Below are 24,605 nucleotides of genomic sequence, written 5' to 3' on the forward strand. Positions count from 1 at the left end.
CCCTCCTGCTCTCCGATTAACGAATTTGAATATTTTGATATCACCGCGCGCATTTCGGTACGATTGCGCGTCGAACGAATTATCGGAATAAAAACGGAGCATTCACCCCGTTACAATATTCTACGTCACTGAACCAACTAAAATATAAATTTCTTGAGCAACTTCTTGAACCCATCAAAGGTGTTGAATACTTATCTTTCAGCAAGCATGATCGTGTTGTGTCGCCAGAGGAAGCACGACCAAACTCTATCATAATTTTTGATGATATTGCATGTGAGAAACAAGATAATCTGAAAGGATTTTACTGTATGGGAAGACATAGAAACGTTGATTGTTTTTAATTGTGTCAGTCATATGCTCAAGTACATAAACACTTAGTGAGAGACAACGTGAATTTTTTAATAGTTTTTCGACAAGATGATATGAATTTAAGACACATCTATAACGATCATGTAAATACTGATATGTCATATCAAAGATTCAAAGATATTTGTTCTTCATGTTGGAAAGAAGATTATTGCTTTCTTGTGATAGACAAAGATCGAAAAATAGATGCTGATAGATTTAGAAGAGGTTTTGATAAGTTTATTATAAATGCAAATAACTCAACATAAAACTCGTAGTGATCAACTGGATTGCAAGTAGACAACATGATTGATTTAAGTCAACAGATTGGTGATCTTCGTCAGGTGGGAGAAGCTCGTGAAGCAATACAACAGAAATATAATTTATTGAAGCCAGATAGATTAGAAACTGAAAAATTTGTTAAAGAAACTTTCATGCCTATGATTGAATCACTTGAAAAGTTGGTTGATGGAACAAAACTTACTCAGTAGAAAAAATCGAAAAATAAAAACTGTTGCAACTTAAAAAGAAGAAAAAGAAGATGACGATGAAAAATTAGTTATGATGTAGAACAATTGTTTGAAAAGAAAAAAAAATAACCTCTAAAAAAGTTATCAGATGAAGATGGTGGATTGGATGAAGCATCGAATGCTTATGAACTTCAGGAAAATGATGATATTGTTGAATTTCACACATCTGAAAGTAATTCACTTAACAAGTATTTATCAATGTTGCAAAGGAATCAAGTAACATCATTGGATACGATCTATGGAGTACGTAAATGGAAAGATGGTTCTTTTATGTTAGGTGATAGACCATTGAATTTTGGAAGGTGATACAATTGTCATAAGCAGAGATACTTATGAAAAAAGTTCTGGATTGATTGAACTATTGTTCAAGAAAAAACCTGATACTTCCATTATAACTGAAGATGAATTAGACACCTATAGTGGTATTATAAAGAAAACGTATGCGCATAAAAAGTATTATAAACCTGAAGAGGATATACGTTATCAAACAAGTGATAAATTCAGAGATATTATTTCTAAGTTGATTGAAGACACACCAGTTAACTCATCATCTGGCCGAGGATTTTCTTTGAAGTCACCGTACAAAATTGTACGACTTGATATTCATACTGATTATGTATATTGGAATGATCCCAATGAGCTTGTAGAACGTCTTAGATTATTAATTGCTGAAACATCAGCTGGTAATCAAAATCATGTGAATGAAATTCAGTCTATAATCGAAGAATTGAGAGAGGCTGAAATAATATATTAGTAGTGTTAGTTAGCTTAAGTTTTAAGCTCATTATCGTGATGAGCATTGATCTTTTTGGACATCATTTGAAATCATTGTCCACAGATATCACTCGCGGTCCACTTGGCTTAGGTCAGTTTCATATAGAAAATAAAAGACTTTGGGTAGTTGCTGATGCTACAGACTTGGACGCTGTCAATGTGAAATTTTTATGAAAAGTTGTCAGTGACGAGTCGGAAAAAATTTTTCATCATTATAAATGACATTGAACAAAAACTGATAAGTATCAACAAGAATATTTCAACACTGAATTCGAGATTAAGTGCTATTGAACAAGAACTTTTGAGTTTGAAGAAAAATGGAGAACAAACGTAAAGCAGTCGTCGAGGAGCTTTATAAGCCAGCTCATCGTAATTATCTACGTAAATCATCATCAAATCGATCTTGTTGAAATGATACCATATGAACGAGAGAATAAAAGTTATAAGTACATCTTGTGTGCTATTGACAGCTTTTCTAAGTATACTTGGTGTGTTGCAGTCAAACAAAAAACTGGAAAAGATGTTCCAAAGGCTATGGAATCTATATTTGTGAAAGGACGAGTGCCAAAGAAGATATGTCTCGACAGAGGTCGTGAATTTTATAATAAAGATTTCAAAAGTTTAATGACCAAACATAACATCCATATATACTCTACATACAGTAAATTAAAAGCGTCGATTTGTGAACGATTTAATAAAACTCTAAAAAATAAGATGTGGAAAAAGTTCTCGCTAAATGGTAATTATAAGTGGTTGGATATACTACCTTATCTAGTTTCACAATACAATAATTCTAAACATCGAAAAATTGGAATGAAGCCCAGTGAAGTGACTGCAGCCAAAGTACCAGATATATTGAATCGATTGTCTTTGAAAAAACATCGACCTCTAACAAAACATGCAAAATTCAAAGTTGGTGATAAAGTACGAGTCAGCAAAAGTAAGGAGATTTTTGAGAAAGGTTATACGCCCAATTGGTCAACAGAAATTTTCACAATTGATAGAGTTATGAAAACCGTTCCATTCACCTATCGTTTGAAAGATTATCAAGACAAACCTATTGCTGGCGGATTTTATGAAGAAGAATTACTTAGGACAAAATATCCAGATATTTATTTGATAGAAAAAGTTGTAAGAAAATGTGGTGATCATTATTATGTTAAATGGTTGGGATTTGATGAATCTCATAATAGCTATGTTCATAAAGATGATATGTGAATAGTAAATGAATAAAATATTATAAAATATATATTTGATGTTTCTTTATTTCAAATTCCTTACATTTCTGTAATGGTATTGGTGTAATGATTTCACTCAAACGATGAATTCTCATTTTAAAATGTTCTCTATCGCAAGCCATCCGCATCCATTCTCCTTGTCGAGCAGTTCGATGTGCATCTGCCCACGTAATCATCTGATGTATTTGAATTTTTTCTTGAAAACGTACAGACTTGTATGGTTTTTCTCTAAAATTAAATAACACTGATTGAGTCTAATTATATATCTGTTCTATGTTTTAAAAATATAAATATACAACTTATTCAATTTTGTAATGTCCATGTGCTAATGTTTCAGTACTCTAAGGAATTAGATGTCTCTTGTCATCATAAGGACTCAATGCAATCTTTCTCTGTCGAATAGTTTCAACATGGTGCAATTTAGATCTGATCATACATTGCTCTCTTTTATGAATACATAAATTTTGCAAACAGTCCAAATAATGATCAAAGTCAATAGTTTTCTTGACAACAGAAGCCTTCACACCATTGACTTTTTTTGAAGCATCAACACCATTTACACGAGTACAGTACATTTTACTCCTCAAGCCAATAAATTCTGTTAGTACGAGGGTCGTTTGAAATGTCCGTGCAAAGTCAGAGAGATGGCGCTACTAGTGCGTATCAAAGTTATTTTTAGTTAGTGGCATATCTTGGAAGAGCACACACCAAGTTTCAGCCAGATCGGCCAATTACTTTGCGTTTTACATTCGTTTCAATCAAAGAAATCGAGTAGTTGCAAAAAAATGGACGAAAAAGAATTTCGTGTATTGATTAAACATTACTTTTTCAAAGGCAAAACGCCTTAGGAGATTAAACAGAAGCTTGATAAACATTATGGTGATTGTGTACCTTCGATTAGAATGGTTTATAAGTGGTTTCAAAATTTTCGGAGTGGCCATATGAACACAAAAGACGCTGAACATTCTGGACGCCCTGTTGAGATTACCACTTCAGAAATCATTGATAAAATCCATGATATGGTGATGGCTGACGGAATAGTGAAGGTGCGTGAGATTGCTAGTACTGTAGGCATCTCGAGCAAACGGCTACATAATATTTTGCACTAACATTTGGACATGAAAAAGCTATCCGCTAGATGGGTGCCGCGATTGCTCACGATTGACCAAAAAAGAGATCGTGTGAAGTGTTGCAAGAATGGTTTGCAACTGTTCCAGCAAAATCCGCAAGACTTTAAGCGTCGTTTCATCACTGTAGATGAAACATGGATACATCACTACACTCCTGAGACCAAAGAACAGTCTAAACAGTGCGTTACCAAGGGGCAATCTGCTCCGAAAAAGGCGAAGACAATTCCTTCGGCCGGGAAGGTTACGGCGACTGTCTTTTGGGATTCGCAAGGAATAATCTTCATCGACTATCTGGAAAAGGGTAAAACCATTACAGGCGAATATTATTCATCGTTATTGGATCGTTTGAAAACCAAGTTGCTAGAGAAACGTCCACGATTGGCCCACAAAAAAGTCCTCTTCCACCACGACAATGCTCCAGCTCACGCCTCAGCAGTTATGGCCGCAAAACTGTTGGAGATAGGGTTCCAACTCGTTTCACATCCCCCTATTCTCCAGACTTGGCTCTGTCGGACTACTATTTGTTCCCTAATATGAAAAAATGGCTGGCGGGGAAAAGATTTTATTTTTTGATGGTTTCTTTAAACAAATGCATTTTAAACAAATTTCCTCGCAATTTTAGCAACATCTAATTGTGGATTCGAATTTAGCGATCCAAAATATATGAGAATAGTGGGCGTCAATCCAGGCGTTGAACTAAAATATCCATTTGGGCTTCGAGAAAAGAAAACACAAACATCTCAAAATATGCAAATGCAACTACCTGCTGTGAGTCATTCATCCTTCGCCTGAACCGTGCCTTCTGTCTCCACCTCTTACTAGGCTCTCTCCTACTCCTCATTCGTTGAACTCGGCTGATCATCTTCCGCCCCTCGTTTTGCTAGATATGAAAAAGATGTAGAAATACTACGTACATAGAAATTTCGTTTTCTGATGGAATGCTCGGTTCTCGTCGTTGTTTGTCCGAGAGGGCTGTTTGGACTCCTGTGGGATATTCAGACGTCCCTTACCCCAGCCGACAAAGTGTAATCGACAGTAAAAAAAAAATCTCATTCGAAATATCTCTAATTCAACTCTCCAAAAATACTCATTATTTTAATTAAACCCCTTCAGTTGTCCCAAAAAAAATAAAAACTATGATAATTTTTTCGTTTTTTGCAATTGCGATATTTTTAGTAATACTTAATATTTTTGCAAAGAAACAAGGCAAAAAAACTGTACCCTTGCTCGTTTTAATTACACCCCTCTTACTTTTTCAAAATTATTAATGTATATGTCCAAAACAACAATCTATATTTTTTGTATGTTCTTTTCAAATAACCCAATAATCTATTTAGATAGAACATACAATAAAATTAGATTGTTGTTTTTAACATAAATATTAATAATTTTGAAAAAGTAAGTATTTTTTATTTTCACTGTCCATTACACTTTGCCGGCTGGGGCAAGGGGGGAGGCGATAAACAGGAGTTTACCGAAACTTCAGTAACCTCAGTGTACAAATTATTGCATTATAATATTAATATTTATATTAAGAAAACGATATATTGCACAAACAATCTATTTTGAATTTTGTAATAAGTAATTAATAAACAATCCTATGCTATATAAAATTTGATAATATTTTATAATTTTAATATTTTAAAGTTAAGTTCCACATCTATATTTTACTCGATTTGACGATTCTACAAACAATACTTTAATGCTATATTTAATAATTATAATAGTAGTACTGTAGTATACGAGAATCACTATATTAGAATTTAAAAAATTAATCTAATTATATTGCACATGTTTGTATTTTTTTATAATTTTGACTTTAAATTTTAAATTAGAATTAAAACTAAAAATAGTTTGGGCACGTGTGAATAAAAAATGGCTGAAAAAGATGATGAGAAAACCATAGCAGAGGATTTAGTTGTTACAAAATATAAAATGGCTGGAGAAATAGTTAATCGTAAGAATATAGCTAGGATTTACAAATTATATCTCGAAAACTAGTCTTTACAATTTATTCAACTTTATCACTACGTTTTAAATAGTTTCTATCCCGTGTCTCTCTACTTGTATTTGAAACACCTTTGAAAAAATTTTAAAACATATTTGAATGTCAAGCTGATATTTCTTTTTTAATTTCATTTGAATAAACATTTAATATTTTACCTTCTTTTTAATATAAAGTGGTTTCTTCTTTATTCATTTTGTTTTATTTTGAATATAAAAGTCAATTTTTATCAAGTTTACTAATCTCCAAATATTTGTTTAACAATTTTTATCAGAAAAAGGAAAATTATTGATATATATGTAGGAGTTAAGAAACTATAATTTACTTGGTTAATTGCATATCTATAAAATAACAAATTCAATCATATAATCGAGATTTTATCTAATAGTAACTAGCATTCATAAGAATGGACATTTTTAATAAATATCAATACTATAATTATGGTTCTTTTTGAATATATAACGGCAGTTTTTATAATACTTTACTATAAGTAAGAAAAGTTTTTGGAGGAACTTAATAATAAATGTAATTTATATTTTTTTAAATTATCTATGTTGCTATTTTTTAGGATTGATTTTATATTTTTGGTGCAATTAAAATATTAATGCTATTACAATATGATTGGAATTTTGGTAAAATTGCAGTACCTATTTTAAGATTATATAATCAATATTATAAATATTCATTCATACTTTTAAATCCATATTAATGATGTATTGAAATAAAATTATAAAAATTTATAGTTGTTGAGCCTTTAGGTAGCAGGATTAATAGAATTTTACTTCAAATTGCAATAATTATTTATTACTCAAGTGAAATAACTTTTTTCTTATTTACTTTACCATAAATGTCATAATTGAACTAAATATAATAGAACATATCGCCTATTGATAATCCTAATATTAAATAACTGCTTATAAAATATCAATTTTTAGGTACAGGATTATTTACTTTAATTATGTGTTTGTAAACAAATGAGTTTGTTCTGTCTTCTATCGTTAAGTACATTTTGATGAGCTGCTCAAATGAATAATTGAAAACAATTGATTGAATTATGTTTTAAAATGTTGTTTTTTAAAATATAATATATATAGAGCTTGTTTTGTTTACAATATAAAAAAGCAATGAATAATATTGGCTGTATTATGAATTTATAAAAAATAAGTCAGTTATAAATATTTTTTCCCAAAAAATATCAATTTGTTTCTTGTCAAGATTATAATCCATATTATCTGTGAAATAAATTAATTTTTTTTCCACTTTTAAGTTATTCTGCTTAACTCCTTCAGTCACAGGAGTTATTATATTGTATAATTTACTTTTTTTAAATTTATTTGTTTACTATTGTGGATGGGTCTGGAAATTTTTACATTAGCTACTTAAAAATTTGAAATTAAAAATAATTAAAATATTTTATAAATTAGAAATTCATAATCATTATTATTATATATATTGAAAAAAATCTTTAGGAATTATAATTCATTTATGTTAGCATGCGTGAAACTTAATGTTACGCAAAAAAAGATATGATCCAATAATTGTTGACAAATGAATATTACAATAGATATTTTTTTGCTTAAAATGCTCAAATACTCATTCAATAGCCAATCACAAGTTTAATCACGACTTCTTCAATATAGCCACTGGTAAAAGCTAATATGGTTGCGGTTTGAGTTCTAACTCTTCTTCAAGATAGACTTCTGATGTTTGAGTGGGTCCAAGTTCAAAAATGAAAAGTACAGTGATTGAGGTAGCAAGAAGTCACTTATCTGGTAATTTAGATGCAGAGAGCACGTGCTCTGCTTAGCACCGTAAGTCGAGGATGTTTACCCGACATTCTACTAGAAGCTACGCTAATGTTTCCGTTAATCGAAAGGTGTCAGCACCTGGTGCGAGACCCACCTGTCATATCTGCTCCCCCTTCTGAACCACCAGCTAGAGGCTAGTAGAACGTGACGCTTCAGTGTAACATGTTGGATATATATCGTGCGAGTTTTTTTTGATGGGCATGACATAAGGCCGATAGACATTGGCAATGGTGGTAGCGTGATGTCTGATTTCGATATGGGTCATGGAGATCGTAGCAGCAATAGGCATGATGAGGCAATTGACTGCGACGATAGTGGCAAAAATGACGGTGTCGGGGAGGATGTCTGTGATCGGTCAGAAGGGTTGTCGAGCACAGCGGAATGAACGGGTCTGGAGCTACATTTGATGGTGTGAACGCCGATAGGCTTTCAATGGATCGGCTACCACATTCTCTTGTGTTCTGAACATTGCGTCTGCGACGACGTTGTCCTGTCCACTTACGTGTTGGAAATGAATAATGAATAGCAGTAGGAAGTTCAGTTGACGTTTCTGTCCCAAAAATCAGCGGTCAGTGATCCATTAGCACGCTAACCCGATGTTCTTTCAAAACGCTGATAATGCTGAATTTCCTTGAAGACCGTGCGGAATTCTTGATCGTAGGTATTGTACCGCACTTTTGTGGGCATCCGAAAAGAGCGTCCGAAAATAATCTGATGGATTGCTATTCACCGTTGACGTACTGCTGGAGAGCGGCTCCGATCGCCAAGTTCGATGCATCCGTAGTCGGCTGATGATGGTGTAGTCGATGCCAGAAATGTAGTTTCCACAACGGCAGTTAAACTACGATGAGTATTGTTGATGTTTCGTCTGCTTGGGTATTACACGACAACCGGCGGCAATTACTTTTGGAAAAATCTCCTAGAAGCACATTTAGTGAACCCTGAATGCGGGTGGCATGCGGCATATTTCTGTGGTAAAAGTTAACGACGCCCAGGAAGCACTGTGAGGCTTAAAGTGTCGTAGGTTTGACAAAATTCGTGGACGGTCGTGATTTTTTGTTCAGAAGGTGATGCTGAGGTGGCTAAGTTGACATTTAGCTAATTTGTATAATAATCTAACCTCCCGTAGATGGTTAAATACTCGTAGAAGATGAACGTTACTCGTTGTGCGAAATAAATCGGATAAAGAGATCGTCGAAATAGTTCTTCACGAGCAAGAGGTCCCGCAGCAGTGAGTTCATAAAATGCTGGAAAATCTAGAACGCATTTCGTAGCCCAAGCGATATTCAACGAAACTCATGCAGACCAAATGGAGTAATTACTACTGTCTTGGTGATGTCCTCGTTAGCCTTTGGGACTTAACCCATTAAAGACCAAGGCTAAAACTGTGTAAGATCGCATCAAACTAATTTTTAGAAACGGAGCATAATGGAAAAAAATACCCTTTTTTCCCTTTGATAATTGCAATTGTTTATAAAAAATTATTTAAACAAATTGCAAAAAAGTTGTCAGTTTAGAAAATTAAGTACACCAATCGATTCTACGAAAAAAATTATAACGAAAACCTGTATAACATTTTTCTGTTAGTCCACAATTTATTAATGTAAATCGGCAATAAACAAGTGTCGGCAAGACAAAGTGAAGTTTTTCACCTATCTTTTATTTCTAGATAATCTGATGTAGCATTGAATTTTTATTTGGTGGTGTTTGTGTTCTTTTTTGTATCTTTTATACAAAGTTATACTATATTTTTCCATATTTTTATAACAGAACATTGTAACGGTGCCGGTGGATTCGACCTGCACCGTGTGTTCCCCATCTCTCCCTACCATCGGCGTGGATTCATGGCAGACCTATAGCACATAATTCACGTGCCTGATGCCTGCCTGTATGTTTTCAGCATCGCCACCGCAACGAGCAAGAAGAAGAAGGATAGAGAGAGGCAGTGTCATTGGTCGACAAGAGCGCCTGTTACTATGCGCTCTTGTAGGAGAGAAAGAGAGAGAGTGAGAGAAAGAGAGAGATAAGAGAGAAAGAAAGAATACGATTAGTGCAGGCAGGCGCGTGACACTAGCCGCACTTGACGGTGCCGCGTGCCGCCGATTAGGCAAGAGAGTGGGGAGAGCGTGAGAAGCAGTCTCTCACGCACTCGGAAGCGTACTCGCGACGGGCAGTAGAAAGTGGCCATTAGCAGAGAGAGGTGTGCTGACCCCCTGCAGTCAACCGCAAAAGATAAGAGGGAACCGAGACGACATTAGTATCGGCTACGGATCCAGCCCATCTTTCGTCGAGTTCTCCCAACTACGGACAGATTTGCCTGCAATCGGACGCCATCACCATCTTCGGCGAGGCCCTGCATCGAAGATCGTCAATCGTCAGGTCAATTTCTAATCTCTCTCTCTATCTAATTCTCACTCTAAGGCTACTCACGGCTTGTGCGCTGCGCCAGGCTCTCACGGGTCGGCGCGGCTGGTTCGGTTATTAGCCTAGGTTGGATTATATCGAGTCGGTATCGAGATGGCAAGGCGCTAACGTGCCGGCCATCTCTTTTAGCGATCGTAGATTGTAGTGTAGATAATAAGACGCGCGTTTGAATGTCCGAACTGTATGCTCAGGGTAGCATGATGTAATAAAGGAATTTATTAAGATACGAGGAATGATTATTGCGCCCACCTTTCTCTTTACCTTGTCAGGAGCGATATACCGCCTTCCTTGCCCTCCCCCTTCTAAATAATTGGTAATAGCGATAGGTGATTCGGCGTTGCAAGCCGACTCTATTACAACATTTTCAACTAACCGTCAGATTCTAGTATTTGTTAGAACTGACCTGTGGAATCGAAGTTTTGTGAATTCAAAATGTTATTGCCGATTTACGCTAATAAATTGCGAACTGACAAAAAATTGTTACATAAGTTTTCGTTATAATTTTTCTCGTAGAATAGATTAGCACAATTACTTTTTCAAAACAATGACTTTTTTTTGCAATTGGTTTGAATAATTTTGTATAAACAATTACAAATGGTAAAAGATACAAATTAATTTTTTTTCCAATATGTTCCATTTCTAATAATTATTTTGATGCTGTCGAGCAGAAATTTTGCTGCCTAGCCTGCGATTATTTATTGCCGATTTACACTAACAAATTGACTGACAGAAAAATGTTATGTAGGCTTCCGTCTAAATTTTTTCCCATAGAATCGATTGGCGCAATTACTTTTTCAAAATAAAGATTTTTTTTTGCAGTTTGTTTAAATAATTTTTTATAAATAATTGCAAATGGCAAACAAAAATACTGTTTTTTTTCAGTATACCCTACTTCCAACAGTTCGTTTGAAGCTATTTTAGTCAGTTTTAGCTTGGGCTTTAATGGATGAATAACAGGCTTTCTGTAGGTAGTAACGATCTAATTTGAATTATTTATTTTAAATTCAGTCTTCTCATTGGTTCATATAATACGTATATACATGTTGGTTGGTGTGCTTAGTTCTCTTGCTCATTCTTGCGAAAGTTTCCGGTCGTTCGACATCCGCCGGTGATCTTCGCGCCTAGTTGAAAGGGGCTTGCCTACAAGAGAGTCCTGGAAGACCAAATTATACGTTGCTAAAGGAGACACTCGATCGTAACCTTAGATACAACTAGACGCTTGTGGGACAATCGTCGCTCTAAGATGTGCTCTTCTGCGAAGACTCAACCAGGTCCACGTACTCCGCAAGCAACCCGTCGTAATACGGTGTCGAAGATCCGTGTATGCGGCGGTTGTTGCCATCCCGTATATGCTGATTTTATGCAGCTGGGCCGTGGATTTCTTTGAAGTAGAGTTAACAAGGTGATAATAATGAACGTCCATAGGAACGTCCCGTCGAGCTGAGGAAATCGGCCCTAAGAGAGATCCAGACATGTCGGTTGCAATGAACAACCTGCAAAGGGGAATAAATATTCTTAAAGACACAGTCAAATGCGCCACTGCTGTGCCCCCTGCGATTTATTAAAGGATTCTATTCCGGTGAAGGAAGCCGGCGCTGACTTCCACGGGCGCGAATCTACCGTGATAACGGGAGAGATGAATAGAAGAAGTCGAAATAAATACAAAAAGGCGATCCCTTTATTTACGCCAACGAAAAATTACATCTACGGATTCTCACAAATTACGATGGTGAGTGCGCTCGCTCAATCCATGAAACGCGACAGTAGGCGGCGATTATGAGCGTATTCGCTCGGCTACCATGCGCGACGAGTCTATAATATTTTAGGAGCGGATTCGCTCAACTGTCAAACGTGACAATTCAGTTCGCGGCGTTGCGCCGGGCGAGAGCTGGTACGTGAGAGAGAGAGATCGCGGAACAAAAGCAGAATCGAACCCACCGGGTAGCTCCTCCCGTGGTTCGCTGGTGGTGAGTCGGTGTCTGCGAAACCGCAGTCCAGCAGGCAGTGGAGATCGCTGGATCACCGGCGGCGGCTTGTTAGTGGCTGGTGGCCGGGATCAGCTTCTCAAATGTCGAATTGTATTCGCTGTGGGGTCTGGTCCAATTAGCCGAAGATTCGCCACAAGAGACTCCCTCACTCGATCTTAGTTTGCTCTCCGTCGGCGCACCGTCCAAACTCACTACTCGCCGTGACCTGATTAGCGTACGGTCACTCCTCAACTGCTCCCAATACTTCTCTCCGCTTTCCTAATTCTCGCGGCGCGAGCCGCGCTTTCCGCGTTTTCGCTAATTCCTCTTCTTCTCTCACTCTCTCTCACGCTCTTCTTCTCTCGCTGGCCGCGCTCTCCCCTCTCCAGGCCCTGACACGACACGAGCGCGTGAATGCTATGTCAATCATAGCCACGCTCGGCCGCTACCTCCCTGCGAGGAGAGTACCACGCACAGGGCTAGCGAACATCGCTATCAGCCCTGTCACAGCTTCCCGCTGAGCCGCGGGAGCCGGAGGCACCCGAAGGTTACCCCACGCAACTCCCTTCGCCCGGACACAAGGCCGAGGTTTCAAATAAAAAACATATATAAACACAAATAACACTAATAAACATAAAAAATAAAATAAAATAAACAACGGTTTGCTGATGTCGCCTCTAAATAAAAAAAAATGAAAAGAAAATAAACTAAATACAACACAATCGCGAATACTAAAATAAAGTAAAATCAAAATAATTAAAAAAAAATAAATATAATTATGTGTCATCTATGCTGGTACCTTAGCAGCCCTGCGCATCTTCCTGAGTTACGTTACGGGTTAGCGCCCAGGCGGCGAGCTCTCGCGCCTGGCGTTCCGCCCTCGCAACTTCTTTGCGCTGGGATGGTGTGAGTCTCGCCAACTCAGCCAGGATTGCCGCGACAGGATCGCGTCCTCGTACGTCGCCCTCAACCTGACGCTTCTGTTGCGCCGGCTCAATTGTGCGGCGATCGGCGTTTTGAGGCCGCAGCTGCGATCTCGTCGCTGCTGCCTCGGCTTCCCTCGCCTCGCGCATTTCGCGGCGACGGTACACCCTTACTCCTGCTCGCGGAGCAGGCACGCGTGTTCCATCGGGAAACACGCGATACCTGTCTTTACCCTCTCCTACGTTATATGGCTTAGCCGGTCGCTCGGCCACCACCTCCGAAGGTCCCGGGGCCAGTGCTTGTTCTGTGACCTGCGAATCTACCAACACTGCACTTTCCGCGGCCGTCCCGCCATCCCCATTCAGCGAACCGGAGACTGAACCCGACGCGCTCTGCTCATCCGATACCTCCGATATCGGAGACAGGTTTTGAAACCCCCGGCGCTGCACCGGCAACTCCCAAGTTGCATCCTTCCCTATAGAGGTGCTACGAGCTGCTAACGCGACAGTCAAGAACCTGGGTTCATAACCCCCGAAATCCGGCGTCTTTCTATTACGGCGTCGCTTCTTGGAGGTGCCATAGCATTCTTCCGCTACTTTTTTTCGAGCTCCTGCAAGTATTCCGACGGCGACGCGACACCCGAACCAGCGCGAGTCGCTGTGCTCGGCGGCATCCGAACCCCCGAATCCGGGCGATCTGATGTGGACGGGTCCTCTGACACCCCGAACCGTAGTGGACGCTGCGGTAGCAGGTCCACCGGCGTTATGAGCTCGTCCACCACCAACCCAATTCGTCCGCGCAGCTCAACTCACTGTTCCCGAGAATCTCTGCGAGTACCAGCGTCGAAATCGTCTCGCGACCCTCCCACACACTTGGCGAACTCGCCTCCGTGGTGAGTGGTCGCGCATCCACTGGCAGGATCTGGCCTTGCGGTTCCGCCATTGCAACTTCGTTATTAAACCCACGTCTCACCGTCGGCTTTACCATATTAAGGCGGGAATCCAGCGTACGCTCCGCGTTTCTCACCGGCACTTCGACCCGGTGGACAGACAACGCTGTCCGGTTTCATCGGCCTCACCGCGATTCGCGTATCCACGACGAAGTCTACCTCGGCCCCCACGTCGGGCAGGAATTCGGCGACTTCGCCCTCATTCCGCCTCGTCATGTCCTCGTTCGCGGCTTCCCTATCATCTACCGACACGATCTCTGGCCGAGCTGTCTCTCCTGATTCCTGCGCTACAGCTCTAGCGTATGCATCGCTGTGTCGTCTGTAATAAAAATTCCATATACAATTAGTAAATAATTCATTAATCGCGTAACCATAATCCATATCTCGTGTATAACCCATACATAACCGTATCTCGTGTTACCATAATGGTTGCGTCATCAGTGGTCCTGTCTTCGGCTACTAACACACACGCACACAACAATCACACCACACAGTAACATTTACCTCCGGCTGCCTGCACTCGCATTTCGCGGAGGTATGTACCTTTTAAGTTCGGACACGTGAGCCATTGGCAATTGCTTCTTATTATCCGTGGTTAAAATGTAAACTCCTGGCGAAACTATACGCAAGATCTTATACGGGCCAATGAACCTCGAATCCAATTTGGCATTTCTACCCGCGCTCGCACTTGATAACGTATGCGTACGTCTCAGAACCAAGTCCCCGACCGAATATTCCGCTTTACGCTGTTTCTTATCATAGTGTTTCTTTTGCCGGGTCTGCGCTTCCTCAATATGCTTGATAACTAAATCGCGCAGCGCATCAAGCCTCGCCATTCGCTCACTCCAATCTTTAATTAACGAGCGGATGATCGGCGCTCGCGCTTCCATTTCGCGTCGCAGACTCTTCGCTTGCTACGGCTCACGTCCGAAGTTTAAAAACGCCGGTGAGACTTCCGTAATCACCTGAATCGTCGTGTTCATTGCTTGTCTAAATTCGTGCAAATATTTATCCCAATTTTTGTGGTCCTGATCTACGAAAATCGCCGCCATCAGCTTAGCGTCTTGATCGCTCGTTCGGCGAAGTTCGCCTGTTAATGGTATGGCGGATAGAGTATCTGTACGATTTTTTACTCGTCTAACGTCGATGGAAATTCGTTTCTACAAAAATTCCTTTCATTATCCGTGACTAAGTAACTCGGGATCTCCCATCTAAATAAAATAAGTTCCTCGATAGCTTGCGTAAGAGTTTTTCCTGTAGCCGACACGAGAGGCTTAAACTCTACACGTGTATGAAATGCGCTGGCAAACACTCAGCAGATAAGTGCAGTTGTGACACACCCAAATACCCGAATTGCACTTTTTACAATATCAAATTTAAAAGTAATTGTGATGTTACTCACTGTGCGAATGACAGCAAAAACTGTGAGATTCTTAAAAAGAAAATTAAAAAATTCATAGAAGTGCCAGATTACCTAATGCTATTTGATTATCAAAGGTTTTTTGGTAAAGTAGAGCGCAATAATTCACAACGCGAAGTAACGATTTAGAATTAACAGCTGTGTGACAATCGCCTCTTTATCTACACGAAGCCCAACAGGTAACAATAAAATAATTAAAACGAAATAATGGAGTCGGACAATGTAATTATTACGAACGAAATAAATGCCAACAGCACAGCCACTCTAAATAAATTGTTAAAAACAGAAAATGATGTAATACTTTGGGTAAATATACATAGCTTAAATGCTAATTACAATAAACTATTAACTTTTAATAGCTTAGAAAAAAATCGAATATTACAGTATGCACAGAATCACAGAATCTTGATTATCATCAGTTTTTCAATATAAATGGTTATGTTATGCACTATAATAATAGTAAATTGAATAACTCAGATGGTGTTGTAATCTATATAAACAATGTAATTACGGAAACTACTGAAAACATTCAAATCAATAAGCTAAAAATTGTAAATACTACAATTAAGCTCAAAAATAAACAAGAACTAGTATTATTAACTATCTACAGATCACACCACATATACAAAACAGAATTTCTAGCAAGCATAAAAAACTTTTTGCTAATACATAAAAATAAGAAAAATTGTAGATTAATTGGCGATTTTAATTGTGACACACTAAGTCAAAAATTACTAGATCAAGAATTTCTACAACTTTTACTAGAAAATGGTTACTGCCCAGGATACAACTCCATAACCCGACCTTCTATAGATGATAATAAAAAGGGCTTATAAATAGACAATTTTTTCATAAAACTAGAAAATTTTAAATACAATACTTATCTACTTAATGTACCTTTTAATGATCATTATCCAATTATAATGACATTAAATTCCATTAAAAAAAATATAAAGCAGATTAATAACAATCCAAAAATAAATTTTCACAAATTAATAAATTTTACAAAAACAATAAATTAGTCAGAAATAATAACTATAGCAGATTATAATCAAGCTATTACGAAACTATTAAGAAATATTCAATTATGTATAAATGCAGCAAATTACAGTATCAAAAATAATTATAATAGTAACCAATCAAGAAATGCCTGGATAACTAAGGCAACATTCATTCGTGTAAAAGAAAAGAAAAATTCTATGACATCTGGAAATAAAGATCCCAATAACCTAGTAAAAAAAGAAAATTATAAGAATTATGTTAAAACGTTATACCAGGTAATGAATAAAGCTAAGAAAAACTTTGACAGAATAAAAATTAAACTCAATACCAACAACCCTAGAAATCTATGGACAATACTAAATAACAAATTAGGGAAAAACACTATAATAAAACTAATAATATCGATATCATTACTGAGAACAATATTAAAATTACGGACATACAAAAAATAGCCGATAAAATGAACGAATTCTTCCATAACGTGGGAAAAGACTTAAGTAATATGCCCAACAACAAAAACATAGAAATGCCAGAGATAAACAAAAAAACTTGTAACGGTTGTGATTTATCCGAGAAAATAAATTTGTATCCGTTAACAAAGATCATTCACCGTCGCTTCCTCGTTGCGAAGCTAACCGCCGCTTCATCGGGGGAAGACTTACCTCCCGGCTGCTTGGCGAATGAGCGTTCGGTGCACTGCTCACGCGGGGAAGTCGGTGGGTTCGGGTGGCTGGGCAGTGGAGGCACGTGGGCTTCTGCCCGCGTCAATAAACAAGGCAGCCGATCAACTATAGACACCTTTTATTTACTTAACAGTCGATACACATTCCATAAAGAAAAAGGCCGAGAGTTTTTTCGAATGACGCACTGCTCAGTCGCGCATTTACCACGCGCGGTGTTTTGCTGTAAGAGAGAGATTTTTTTGATTGAAATTTGCTTTATTTATGCTAAGGCCTATTTGGGCCATATAGCACTGTACAATATTGAATTTGAGTATTAACAATATATAGATATAAAATATATAATTTGAACATAGCAAATAGATAAAAATAAAATAATTAGTCTAGATATAGAACAAGGTAAATAATTGTAAGTACATCGATCGTATTACAAATAAACCTAATAATTAAGCTATATAATCTTACGTAATAGATCATTAAATATTAGAAAGTTTTTGAAAGTTTAACACTTAAAGAAAAAGAAACAACCTCTCGTGAATATTCGGATTAGGCGCGCAAGTATATAATAACAATTAATATAACAAATACAATTCATTATTAATTATGTTTTAATTAATAATTAATTAATTAAGTCAGATCTCATGAACTGCAGGCGGAAATGTATTTGAAATTCATGCTGTCACCAAGGTTTCCTCCTCGAAAATACTATTTTTATTGAAAAGATGATTAAAGTAAGCAACCTTAAAGGAGTCAACAGTCGGTTTCGACCTGATCTGAACTGGGATTTTGTCCCAAAGTTTCATTATCCTGAATATCTGGATTAAGCCAGGTCTCACATATTGCAAATACATCAATTTTCTTTTCGGCAACCAATTCTTAGACCTCATCGACATGCGCTCTAAGGGAGTTAACATTTGCGTGAGCAAACCTAATATTATTGCCGCTCACAGGTTTTGGCTTAACACATGGATCCATTAGTTGTCACTCTATCTGCCTAAGGTCTTCCTCAGAAGAGATAGTAATAGTTTCGGACTTGTCCGATTTGCGCACAAAAACAACTGCATCTTTGGCCCAAACGTGTTTATAGCCTGCCTTAGAAGCTCTGTCCTTCGCAAGCATTTTAAGCTCATATATCATCTTGGGGAGCATTTCGTAGAGCGTTACAAAATCTTTATCCGATCCCAATCCAAGGTCATTCAGGCTAATATTTCCATGCGCTCGTTTGTTTACGAGAACGTGCTCTCTAATTTGACAAGACTTAAATTTTACAATAATTGACTTTTTATTAGTCACTTTCGCTGACTTTTGCGGCTGGTTATTCGGCTCGTTAGCTTGATTTTTAAAATTAACAAATCGTGCTGAGAGGATATCGTTGGTAAGGTTTTGAAGCTTGAGAATGTCTAGTATTTTAACTGCGACATCCAGCTCGCTGCCAGGAAAATCAGCCGGTATGCCATTAATTTTAACCTCTGCAAGGGGAGTACCATGGCTCCTTAGCTCCTTCAACTGGTCAGTCTCGTCCGCCTGGACTCGAGCAGCAATCTCAAGGGCTTCGATTTTTGCCAACTGCTCAGCTTGCGCCTGATATAGCTCACTCTGTCTGGCCAATACCTGGCTTATCATACGCTGATTGCCAAGCACCTTACCAAACAAAATAGCATCCCGCTCGTGCTGTTGCAACGTGCCCCAATTTTCCGGGATTTTGTCCTCGCTCTCAAACGCCATACAGAGACAGCGCAATAGACTTATCCAAATCGAGGCCCCTGGCCTCGGAGACCTTCCGCGCACGCGCCTCAGCCTGGTCCAATGCTCGCGGCAGGATGGGAGCTCTAAGCAGATCTCCATCCGAGAGTAGTGCTGAAGACAGTTTTTGCCTGCAGCAATCCGCAGTTTTTGCACTCTCAAGCAATTTGGTTAAGCACTTTCGGTGGCAAATCCGCTGACACGTGGAGCAAACCACTCTATCTGCGCTATAATTTACACGCTGCTTACAGTGGGAACAGCTACGCAAATTTTTTGCAGGTCCCATAATAAGCTATCTAATTACACTATATTTACAGACTATTTACAACCTAATTTTACCCTATTTTCAATCAATTTAACGCTATTTACAATTTTGGTTTTAAACTAATTTCAGTCCACAGCAGACCACCAATACGTTATGCCACGGCCAAAAATAGGAGAAGAATTTAGCTCACCCGCACTTAAATTTTTCGCACTAAACACTACGCAACTAAACTACGCATCATATCACTTAGAAACTAGTTTGAATCCACGAAACTTTCAAATTGTTAGTGACTTCCCACCAAAGACGGTGACAGCGCACTGCAGACTCGTAGCGATGTGCGCAGTAGTCAGCGCATGCGTGGCCGCTCAATCACTGAGGATATAAACTAGCGCTGACGTGGCAAACCTAAAATCTACCGTCGTTGTGATGTGGAAAACAGCGATTTATTTAATCAAGCCTTCATCCGTAGTGCAAATAATAATCACAAAGAAGGCTTGCAGTATAGCGCACGCAAGGTTGCCGAGAGAGGGATATACGGACCTACTCTCGCACGCCTAATCTAACGCGACCTTTTCGCAGTTAATTACGTGTCAGGGAGGTTACTCACTTCTTCTCTCTGTAATTTCCGCGCAAGAGATTTTAACCGCCGATTCTTCAGGTTCCGAGCTCACGTGATGGTTCTCGTTGCCCGGGAGGCGTTTCCTCCTCTTGGTCCTCTCGACACTCTTCAAATCCGGTGTCACCTGGGCGACGACACTCACTCTTGGCGTACTTGCTTCGGTATTGCTCTTCGATTCCACTTTTTTCCTTTATCGTCTAATGAGCAGTGACCTTCCTTTGTATCTTCCGTTCGGCAAGCCGGTTCACACGTGAATGTCTCTCCTCACTACCCCCACCCCTCACCGTCCTCTCTCTCTACTCTCCGCTCGCGCACGGTTTTTTCTGCGCAGCTGGCCCGCGCATGGCACGCGAAAAGGGGAAAATCGCTTGATGAAAGTAAGGAGTGGATGGGTGGAGGGATAAATGAGGGACAAATGCTGGTTTCATTCACGTTTTTATTTTTACGTCACTCTCTATATTGCCGATGGTCCCGTATCCTTGGGCACCGGCTAGATCTCGTGACGCCTGGGTACTCACACACTGCGCATCCCTCGACCGCCGATCGTGACTCGCCGCCTCTTACCCCGCGTGGGTCCCGTTCGTTGGGGTTGGGCTGGCGAGCCGGGTCGTAGTTTCTCCTGGACCGCTTGACTTTGAAGTCTCGGGGCGGTGCGGAACCGCACTGCCCAGAGGGGCCAATACCGCCGTTCTTGTTCACAGCCACGTTTATTGTGCTGTGGGCTCCCGACGACGTTGCCTCGACCGGGACGTTGGTTGCGGAGGACGACTGGAAGAGTCTTTCTCCCCGGTATCTGGGCGCGAGCGGTGGAGGCTGTCTCGCGCCCTCTTCTGCCTCTGGCGGCTCGGCTGTAGGGAAGTGTGAGTCGGCCGTCGGATGGTATGGGGGCACTCGTGACTCGCGCGCGTGGCGGACGGCTCCCACGTAGGCCTGCCAACGCGCACACTTCTCCAGCCACTCTTCTGCGAATCTCTCGGTTCCGGGGCCTCGGATGAAATTCCCGAACCGGGCGAGTACACCGAGGGTGACCAGGCGTACGAAATTCCATGCGCTGCCGACTTCGCTCAGCGCGAATGCCAGGGAGCGCTCTTTCGCCTCGGCCGGATATTCTTGCGGCCACTCCAGGCACGTTGTTGGCCAGTCATCCCTGTTGTAGGGGCGGGCCAATAACGGGTATCGTCGTGATGGCCAGGGCGTTTCCGCTAAGGTGTGCGCGGATCTGGATGGAGCGGATTCCGTGAGTTCGGCTGGTGCGGTCTCTTCTCCTCTTCCGCGGGACCCAAAACCGACTGGGTCAGTCATGGTGGCGGCGTTGATTGTCATCGCCTCCACGGTGTTGGTGGCCACCTCGATCCTCTGGGGTACGCTGGTCCTGTCAGTGTTGACGGCCGAATTCCGGGTTCGGGAGCCGGCGGCTCCTCCGACCTGCACGCCCACGTTCCATCTTCTGGGCACCCCCGTGTTAGTTCCGATGTCCCGGAACTGGGACGAGGGGCGGTCCCGGTTGGTGATGGGCCGCCCAGAGCCCATGGGTAAGAAGTGCCCAAACAATTCGTCCCCCGTTGTCCTCATTGAAGGGGGAGGGCCTCCGAAGGACGCGGTTGCCCTCACCGACCAGTCTGCCGGCACCTCTTCTACCTCGGTCAGGGTAGCCGGGACGTAACGGAGCTCGCTTTTGAGACGGCCGTCCCTCTGGGCACGCTGGACCTCCACGAGGAATTTCGCCCCCGCGTGCCCAAGGCAGTCCCTGATGGTTCTCCTTATCTTTTGGTCCATCAGGGTGTCTGCCAGCTCTTGAAGGGCCGCGCTGAGCTCGTGCTCCCGGTTCTTTTGACCGTGGGCTTCCGCGGCTTCGGCGAGGCGTCGTCCCAGGGCGATGACCGCGACGTCGAGCAGCTCCTTGACGTCTTCGGGGATGTCGAACATGGCGATCATCCTCATGAAATACTGCACGGTGTCCTTGATGATCTGTTCCATACTGTAACATGGTGAAATGATGGTGATGAAGGGTGAGGAGGGGAATGGAATGATATGAAATGCTCGCTCGCAGAATAGTTATGATTTTCGGGGTCGTCCCCTTGCGCGCGTCGCAGCATTCGCGTCGAGGTCGACTCGCTTCGCAACGTGACCTATCTCTCGACGCACCGTCGTTACCGATTTCTTTGGCCGGCCTCTCCCTCGGGCGCTGGGTTTGGCGGTTGCTCCTGGCAGCGTTATTTTGCAAGGTCGCCCTCGCCCGCGTCGTGGGGGTGAGGCCTCCCTGTCCGCGCGTGTCGGATGGTTTTCTCCACCATCGGGCAGGCCCGCGCCTGCGACCGTCGCATCTTCGCCTTCGTTGCCGTCGCTCGGCCGCTCGCACGCCTGGGGCGGGTCGCTCTTCGCCACGTTTTCCATCGGTGGTTGTTCTTCTTCCTCCTGGTCGTCTTCGGAGCCTTGGTGGAAAGGCTTGAGGTCTTCCGCGTGTACCGCCCCTTCCAACTCCTCTTGATGGTTTGCTAAGCGGAAGGTGTTCGTTCCTAACTTCTCGGAAACGACGTATGGTCCCGCATATGGCGGGGCCAGCTTCGCCGTGATTCCCTTAGCGGCCGATGACAGCACTCGATTGACTCGCCATACCCAATCTCCTACTTCGAACGGGGTTTTTCGACGCTTCGTGTCATACGATCTGGCCTGTCGGGCCTGCTCTCGTTGCGAGTTCTCGGCTGCTGTCTCTAGCAACCCGGGCAGCAGGCCCATGTGGTCAGCCCATTCACAACGAGCCTGATCCTCGAGCCGCCGCTGGCTCAACTGCTCCTGTTCTCGCCGAAGGGTGGCGGGCGGTAAAGGTTGCCGCCCATAGTTGAGCATGGCAGGGCTCACCTTGGTTGTGCTGTGTATCGCGGTGTTAAGAGCGAACATCAGTTCACTTATCTTATCGTCCCAATTCTTATGGTCGTCTTCGATGAATGACCTTATCATCGTCTTCAGGGTCCTGTTATATCTTTCGGTCGGGTTGGCTCGTGGGCAAACACGGGCGTCAGATCGTGCTGAATCCCTTGTTCGCGCAGATACTCATCGACTAACTTATTCTTGAACTCGGTGCCATTGTCCGAGAGGAATATCTCTGGCGCTCCGAAGCGAGCCAAGATCCTCTCGTGAAATTCTCGCACGATTGTCTTGGCAATAGCCTTCCGAATAGGGATACACTCGACCCACCTTGTGAATAGATCGACGAAGACTAAGATATACTCATAGCCCTTCGCACTGCGGGGAAAAGGTCCGGAGATATCTCCGGCGACGATTTGCCACGGCTTGCTAACTTGTCGCCTCCCCATCAGCCCATACGGTGAGCGTTGTTCGACCTTACACTGCTGACATATCACGCAGTTACGCACATGACGCGATGTGTCATCGATCAGCGTAGGCCAGTAGTACAACCTCCTTACTCTGGCGATCGTTTTATCACGCCCGAGATGGCCGGCTGTGGGGGCGTCGTGACATTCCTCTAACACTTTCCTTCGATGTTCCTTGGGTACCACTATCTTCCAGTCATCAGCGTCGTCGATCAGTTCTCCAAGGGATCCGCCTGGGCGGTAAGTGTAGACATTACCGCCCACGACCTTCCATGTCGGATGCGCTTCCGGCTTATCCAGTATTTCTCGCTTCTTAGCCAGCAGCCATTCATCCTTTACCTCTTCGGACCATGACACCGCGCTGATCATCGTTTCTTCCTCCTCCTCTGGTTCATACATTCGCGACAGACAGTCGGGCACGTGGTGCAGGGGCCCTTTCCGATGTTCCACGTCGAAAATATACCCCTTCAACTTCAGGGCCCATCTTGCTAGGCGGCTCGTGGGATTCTTCATATTCCGCAGCCACTTCAAGCAACTATGGTCAGTTATCACTTTGAAATGATAGCCTTCCACATACTGCCGGAATTTCTCAATGGCCCATACCACCCCGAGACATTCCCGTTCAGACACCGAGAAATTACGTTCGGCTCGGGTGAGGGTGCGACTAGCAAACTCAATCACCCGCTCTTGCCCGTCGACGATCTGGGTCAGGACGGCGCCGATGCCCGTATCACTGGCGTCGGTGTGTAACACGAATTCTCCGTTCGGATCTGGGGGCTGCAATATCGGGGCGGACACCATGAGGTTCTTTAATTCGGAGAAGGCTCTTTCCTGATCTGGGCCCCATTCATATGGTGTTGACTTGCGCAACAACTTATTCAATGGCTCCGCTACTGTCGCGAAATCATCGATGAAGCGTCGGTACCACGAGGCCATGCCCATGAAACTACGCAGCTTCTTGACATTCCTGGGTGCTGGGAACTCCAATATAGGGCGCGTTTTCTCCGGGTCAGGTCTGACGCCGTCCCGGTTCACCAACACGCCCAAATACCGTACTTCCGCCTTGCAAAAGGCACTTTTTTCCAAGTTCACGGAAATCCCAGCGCTCCTTAAGGCCTCTAATACTCGTTTGAGGTGTTCTTTGTGTTCCTCAAACGTAGCCGACACTACGATGATATCATCGAGGTACACAAAGGCAAAGGTGGCCATCTCCGGACCTATTACTGAGTCGATGGCTCGTTGGAAGGTGGCCCCGGCGTAGGACAAGCCGAAAGGCATCCTGACAAACTGGAAGTGGCTCATCCCTGGCACCGTAAAGGCCGTCAATGGTCGACTCTCCTCTCTCAAGTTGATCTGGTGGTAGGCCGAGTTGAGGTCCAGCGTCGAGATAAACCTTGCGTTTCTCAATCGCCGCAGTATGTCTTACATAAAGGGGATCGGGTAGGCATCG

The 24,605-nt window shown here is 42.0% G+C and overlaps 2 protein-coding genes across 4 annotated transcripts in view; both read left to right on the forward strand.

The window, feature by feature from the left end:
- The first annotated feature begins 2,363 nt into the window (after nt 1-2,363).
- LOC131675277 (uncharacterized) lies at nt 2,364-2,867 on the forward strand. The gene has a single exon (XM_058954203.1). The coding sequence runs from the start codon at nt 2,364-2,366 to the stop codon at nt 2,865-2,867; it is 504 nt and encodes a 167-aa protein (XP_058810186.1).
- Nucleotides 2,868-5,718: 2,851 nt separating this feature from the next.
- The window catches only part of LOC131675264 (proliferation-associated protein 2G4), a 651,851-nt gene continuing 632,964 nt past the window's right edge, over nt 5,719-24,605 (forward strand). For 2 of the 3 annotated variants that reach the window (XM_058954185.1, XM_058954184.1), the window contains exon 1: nt 5,719-5,974. In XM_058954185.1, the coding sequence (XP_058810168.1) occupies nt 5,893-5,974 (82 nt within the window). In that variant the 5' untranslated portion in view covers nt 5,719-5,892. The remainder of the gene's footprint in view (nt 5,975-24,605) is intronic. The other variant, XM_058954186.1, reaches the window with a different exon arrangement.

This window comes from Phymastichus coffea, unplaced genomic scaffold (genome assembly GCF_024137745.1).
Source record: "Phymastichus coffea isolate CEN01 unplaced genomic scaffold, Cenicafe_Pcof_1.1 PCOF00018, whole genome shotgun sequence".
Taxonomy (NCBI): Eukaryota; Metazoa; Arthropoda; class Insecta; order Hymenoptera; family Eulophidae; genus Phymastichus; species Phymastichus coffea.